The sequence below is a fragment of the Corylus avellana genome, chromosome ca6 (assembly GCF_901000735.1).
Source record: "Corylus avellana chromosome ca6, CavTom2PMs-1.0".
NCBI classification, from domain to species: Eukaryota; Viridiplantae; Streptophyta; class Magnoliopsida; order Fagales; family Betulaceae; genus Corylus; species Corylus avellana.
The window spans coordinates 27,757,789-27,764,525 of NC_081546.1; the positions used below are offsets into that span (position 1 = coordinate 27,757,789).

Here is a 6,737-nt window from a genome sequence, read left to right on the forward strand (position 1 = left end):
TTTGAGGTTTTATTCGTAACTTCCTGTAATTTATACAATGAGGTGAGTCATCATAATTTATAAAGGAGGAAAAAGATGAGCTGCCTGACCATATTAAGATTATTTTCAGTTCATTTGAGTTAAATAATATTTCGCTTATTATATTAGATGAATATTTTTATTCTTTCAAAAAATAAAAAGATAAAAATATATTTTTAATATAACAAACTAAATATTATCCAGTTCAAATGAACTTTAAAAGATTCTGCTTCGAAGTGACCGGCATTGGTATCCAATGTAACCAAATTACTCATCACCCCTCTCCAACCAAATTAGCTCGTTATGGCTTTAGTTGCAATCTGACTTTGATGAAAACTCTTTTTGGATATTAAATTTTGGTTAAGATCAGATATACTGGATTTTCATTTTCTTTATAACTTGAATTAAGATTCTATAGATTTATCCAAATACAGTTTAATTATAATTTTTATTTTTGATTCAATGATTTAGATTTTATTGACTCGACATATATATAACATTATTATTTTTTATAGATGATATAGTACATAGAAATTAAACACAAGAAAACTAGAGAAAATACCACAAGAGACTGTATTAAAAGACAAAGTTCCGTAAACGAAACAAAACCCGATAGGGAACATGGTTCAAGTAATGAAGAATGATAACTGTTCCAAACTTTGATGGCTGATCTGGAATTTTTATTATTATTATTAACATGTTAGGGTTGATGTGTAGCCCGTGACAAGATGGAAAAGTGATTTGACAGTATTTGTTGATTTGACAATGATCATGCAAAGAGGATACACATAGCATAATAGGATTGGATTTTTGTTTACATGTGAAAAACAGCAAACTACCAGGAGTAGATGGAAGGATTAATTTTATCCCATTAGAAAGCTTAAGGACTAATTTTATCACTCTTGAAAACCCAAAGATTAATTTGATACACACCAAAAGTACAATTAAGGACTAATTTTGTATTTAACCCTTACAAAAATTAGCAACCTATCTTGTATTTACCTTGTTATTTCCATTTTAATTCCAGTTTATTCCAGTTTATTATTTCATTATCTGCCTATTTTCAATTAGAACTTTACATCTTTTTAATTCTAATTATTATTTTGATTAAAAGATTTAGATTTTATTGACATGACATATAACATTATTATTATTTTTTATAGATCATGAGATAGTACGTTGAAATCACCAGGAAACCAAAGCAAATACAAGAAAAAAAGAAACCAATGCCTTTACAAAAATAGGGCAACAAAAAACCTAAGTCCAAAGGAAGATCCAAAGAGGGCTTCACCCAATAAATAGTGCAATGTGGCCACAAATAAGAGTCGCAATACCCAGCAAAGTAGTCCAATATTTGGTAAATTGCAAACCCAAAGCTTCTAGGCCAACCTACAAGAAAAAGAGGAAAATGTTGAGGTTTAAGATACCCACTGTACATGTCAAGAATAAATTGGAAGCATTTATGTCATAAATGGGAGGGGCTTGTAATACAGAAAAAAGAAAAAACTTAAAATTAAAAAAAAATACATGAGGGGATGAATGAAAGAACATAAAAACCAAGGTTTACAAACGTAGAAATTGAAAGGGGATTACTTTCTATTTGATCTTCACATATTGCTCAATCACTTGAAAATAATACTGGGGTTGGAAACCAACTAAAACAGCCTGACCCTTATAAGCATTTGGTTGGTATAAATGAATTTGGTTTGGAAAGAGTGAACAAATTAACTTACTATTCTTAATCTTTTATTAATTACGTAGAGATTTTACAAAATCAATTGCAAGTAGCACCCACTTTCACCACCTTAAAGATGCATTGCAACATTCTTAAATAGTAGGGATATGTATATGTATTATAGGGACACAAACACATAACAAAAGGTACCAACTTCAAGTGTAACTATTGGTTGGACCATTGAGTTTGAAAGATTGGTTAAGGTTGGGTCGGAATCTTGGCAAGCTAGTGATGAAAAGTTGAAGACACCATTATTACTCACTGATGTCTAACTAGACCTTGAAGAAAGAGAATAAATTTAGCAAAGTTTATGTTCATGTGAACTTTATCCCTAAGCTATAAGGCCACAAAACTAAAGTTTCATTCAATATATATACCTCATCAAGCAAAATTGCATGAATAACCAAATCTTTGAATCGGATTAAGAAGTTCCTTAAAAAAATACTTCAATAACAAAAAAGCAGAGATGCACTCATTAACAATTGTAATTTGAGTCTCATTAAGGTTGCTTTGTGTATAATTTAACCTTAAGCACTTTACAAAAAAGAATTATAAAGAGAGGCTAGGGAAGTTGTAGCATGCATGTGAGTTGCCTGTCATATTATGCAAGTACTGCAAAACACACAAACTCAGAGCAAAAGAAATCCTTCAACATGCCTAGCAGGTTAAGAATTAATTAAGCCATCACAACTAATTCCTAAAATGACAGCCATCTTCGATCGAATTTGACGCATACCAGAACAATTTTGCTCCAAATTCGTTCGATTAATTAAACTAGAAATTTTTTGTCCAATAATGGGAATGGGAATGTGAATGTGAATATGAATTTGAAACTACATAAATAAAGAGCATGTTGGGTCATTACTAGGCAATAAGCAGGAAGCAGAGAAGAATGAACATAATACAGAGGCTACCTACCTGAACTCATAGGCGCAGGGGGTTAATGCAGAAGAAGAATGCCTCTTTTTTCCCAAGAAGCAAGCAGAAGTGATTTGTCCCAAACTCCTTTTTCTAATTCATAGCTTTATTTTGTCCTCATTGTCACCCACACGACATGTGCAATCCAATTTTGTCTGAGAAGGTGACTTGTCCCAAACTCCTCCTTTTCCTTTTTCATCTTTTTCTTTGGCTTTGCCTTTCAGCCCTTGCCAACTTTTTCTTCTTCCTACCTTTAGCTCATTGATATAGTTGCGCTGGTTCATTAAAAGTCGACAAGGGTAAGTAAGAGCGAGCAAACATGGCGGAGGGCGGCAATTTGAAGTGTATTCCGGTGATCGATATGCAGGAAATGGAAGATATAGAGCAGTATAAGAAACTGAGAGAAGCATCGGAAGAATGGGGTTGTTTCAGGATCGTCAACCACAAGATCCCCGCAAGTCTGATGTCAGAGATGAAGAAAGTGGTGAAAGAACTGCTTGATCTTCCCGTGGAAATCAAAAAGCGCAACACCGATGTGATTGCTGGCAGCGGCTACGTGGCACCGAGCAATTCCAATCCTCTTTACGAGGCCTTGGGGCTCTATGATTTGGGCTCCCCTGCGGCCGTGCGAGCCTTTTGCTCTCAGTTGGATGCCTCTCCTCAACAGAGGTTTCTTTAATTTCTTCCCTTCTAATCTACCATCTTCAGTTTTCTTTCTCCTTTTTGACTCCTTTAAGATTCTACTTCCACTGCTCTTATTGCCAGGGAGATAATAGAGGCGTATGCTGAAGCAATACACAAGCTGGGCATTGATTTGGGGCGAAAGTTGGCGAAAAGTATGGGGTTGGCGAGTGACCTGTTCAGGGGATGGGCTTGCCAGTTTAGGATAAACAACTATAACTTCACCCCTGAAACTGTAGGATCCTCTGGCGTACAAATACACACAGATTCAGGATTTCTAACCATACTTCAAGATGATGAAAGGGTTGGCGGGCTTGAATTGATGGACAAGTCTGGTGCATTTGTAGCAGTTCATCCTTGCGCAGGCACCCTCCTTGTCAACCTTGTGGATGTTGCTAAGGTAGGCGGCTGTCTTAGCTTCCATTTAATTAATTTTTATGGTAAAATGAATAAATGTCATTAATTATGATGTTGGTATGTTGATGTTCAAGCTAGGCATGGAGCACTGGAAGGTTTTGTAACGTGAAGCATCGAGTGCAGTGCAAGGAAGCAAGCATCCGAGTGTCAATTGCTTCATTTGTGTTAGGACCCAAGGAGGCAGCAGTTGAAGCTCCACCTCAACTCGTCGACTCTCAACACCCGCGTCTCTACGCCCCTTTTACGTATGAAGATTATAGAAAACTCTATATTTCCTCCAAATTTAAAGCTGGTGAAGCCCTCCAACATGTGCGCACCCACTACTCCTGATCATCAACTTTACACCCATCACTTATGTATATGTGTGTGTATTTTCAACCCCATTATATCAGCTAGTAATGTTGAACTGATATTCTTCAAAATATAATCCAAAGAATTTTATGATTCTGTTCAGGCTTGGGGGAGAATTTCATCCCCTAAATATCATAATTAATAAACAAAGAAAGCACCGTGTTTAGAATGATGTGAAGCTAATATGGCAGTAATTCAGGGAATGGCACAGCTCAAGTAACTTTAACAATACCTTTTTCTCCAAAAACAAATAGTAGGAATGGTGGAATCTGTCCAAAGAAAGTTGCCAACAGTCAAATGTCTTTATCGAAGTCCACCCACCCAATCATCTCAGCGACCCCCAAAAACTGTCCACTTTCATTAACATGAAAGAATGAGAGTTAGAACAGGATAGGTATAACTTTAGCAGAGCACCCTGCCTCGAAGAAAAAAAGTGCTCAACCTTTTCTTCATTTTTAAGATAAAGAAACCAATAGTAATAGTTTCCTTAAAAATCCAGATGCCTCCTTCATGAAAAAAACTGTTATTTTAAGGAGAGTTGTAGCTATTTTAAGGACATCTTGCCCTGTTAAACTAGTAATCGTCAATCAGCAACAAATTGGGTGGAAAAGATATGCTGTTGCAATGCAGAAGAAATACTGCAGAAAAGGAAAGCTACAATACTGTCACGACAGAAACAGGACCTCCAATCTAAAAGGAAACAGCAAATTCAAATCTTCTTCATACAAGGAAATCACGAGTCATCATGCTCCTTTGTAATTCTTGTAGTTTGATAATTCCATGAATTATGGAATTGTCTTGTGAAACATACATTTTCCATTTATAAGCTGCACATCCTCTTTAGACTGTATATAATGACATGTACAGAACAGTATTATTTACTGAATGAAAAACTCATTTGCTATCTTGATTCCAATACATAAAAACTCATTATTATGTATAAGCTACAATAAAAAATGATGAGGTTATATTTACTTATCAATCCAAAAACTAAAGGGTACTGGGATTAATATTCAAAGGGAGTATGTGCTTTAGAAAGCTGCATTTCAAACCTTTTCATCATACCTCTTTGAGGAGGTATTAGTTTCACACGCCATAAGAAAATGGAGCACAACAACTTTGGTTTGGATAGAGCTTTGTAACACATGAACTTATTCTGCAATTGAAATTCCCCATCAAGATCTTTACCAAGAACACTCCTATAAAGAAGCATTCCCATAATGTAAGAACTTAGAACAAACTCCACACAATTTCAGCTAGAAGGGTAGCATAAAACCACATCACCCAGTAATTAGTGCAATGTGGGCTCAAAGAGGACTTGCAATACCCAGAAAAGTAGTCCATTTGATAAATTGCAAACCCCAAAGCATCTATGCCAACCCTACAAGAAAAAGAGAAAAATGATGAGGTTTAATAGAACCATTGCACATGTCTATCAGCAAGAGCCAAAACCCTGAAACAGTCCAATAAAAATAATTTATCAACAATCCTTTAATTTGAACTATATTTTGGATGCCATCCCAAATGCCGTGAATGGGATGAATAAATTAGATGCATTTATGTCATAAATGGGAGGCTTGTAAGAAAAATTTGCCCTTAGTAGTGAAACTCTTTTGTACACCGGCATACTTTTCAGATGATATGCTCAATTTTTCTTGTCCTGAAAGCACACAAAGCCAGAGCAAAAGCAAATCCTTCAATATGGCTAGCAGACCAAGAATTAATTAAGCCATTGCAACTAATTCCTAAAACGACAGCCATCTTCGATCAAATTTGACACGTACCATAACAATTTTGCTCCAAATTCGTTTGATTAATCAAAATGTTGGTGATTAGTCTTCAAACACAAATTAAACAAGAAACATTTTGTCCCATAATGGGAATGTGAAACTAACCTAAATAAACAGCATGGTTGATCACCAACTAGGCAACAAGCAGCAACCAAAGAAGAAGAATGAACATAATACAGAGCCTACCAACCTGAACTCATAGGCGCAGGGGTTTAATGAGGAAGAAGAATGCCTCTTTTGTTGTGGTTACCAATTGGGTTCCAAGTTGTCGCCATCATCTTCATCACGGCGTCTCAGAAAGTTGAACTGAGCCGGCTGAAATATATTTAGGAAAGGACCTATAAAAATAGATTTGTTGATAGATGACCTCAATGAAAATTTGAAAATCATGCTCATCTTTTCAGATATATGCACGCATGTTAAACAAACTTATTCTTTTCTCATTCTGTTCATTCTGTTTTTCTGTTGTTGGTTAGTTAAGTTAGTTTGTTTAGCTAAGTTCTGATTTCATGTATATAAACTGATTCTCTTCATTGTAACAGTTTAAGATCAAATATTACAGCATACAAGTTTCTGATTTTCTCTCTATTCTTTCTTCCCTTCTCCTCATTTGATCTTCATTACTCTGTTTCTCCATTGATGCAACAAAGCTTTGCTTTGCTTGACATGGTATCAGAGCCCTTCACTTTGTGAAGTTTATTCCTATTCCTTCAATGGCACAATCTCTCAATCCTTCAATGGCACAATCTCTCAATCCTTCAATGGCACAATCTCTCAATCCTTCATCTTCCGCTTCTATAAACACTGGTTTCAATAATCAGTTCATC

The 6,737-nt window shown here is 35.5% G+C and overlaps 1 protein-coding gene and 1 long non-coding RNA gene across 3 annotated transcripts; one reads left to right on the forward strand and one right to left on the reverse strand.

Annotated features, from left to right (window-relative positions):
- Positions 1 to 1,202: 1,202 nt before the first annotated feature.
- On the reverse strand, positions 1,203 to 6,294 carry LOC132185019 (uncharacterized). Of its 2 annotated transcripts, none has more exons than XR_009440606.1 (3): positions 6,101 to 6,294; positions 4,353 to 5,501; positions 1,203 to 1,407 (listed from the first exon to the last, which is right to left on the reverse strand). It is a non-coding gene; the product is annotated as an uncharacterized LOC132185019 (long non-coding RNA). The 2 variants fall into 2 exon arrangements; XR_009440607.1 differs by lacking the exon at positions 1,203 to 1,407 and adding an exon at positions 4,177 to 4,245.
- LOC132185014 (2-oxoglutarate-dependent dioxygenase DAO-like) lies at positions 2,548 to 4,236 on the forward strand. Its single transcript, XM_059598830.1, has 3 exons — positions 2,548 to 3,340; positions 3,437 to 3,752; positions 3,848 to 4,236. Exons 1-3 carry the CDS (start codon positions 2,991 to 2,993, stop codon positions 4,097 to 4,099), a joined length of 918 nt encoding a protein of 305 aa, XP_059454813.1. The 5' UTR covers positions 2,548 to 2,990; the 3' UTR covers positions 4,100 to 4,236.
- Positions 6,295 to 6,737: the final 443 nt, after the last annotated feature.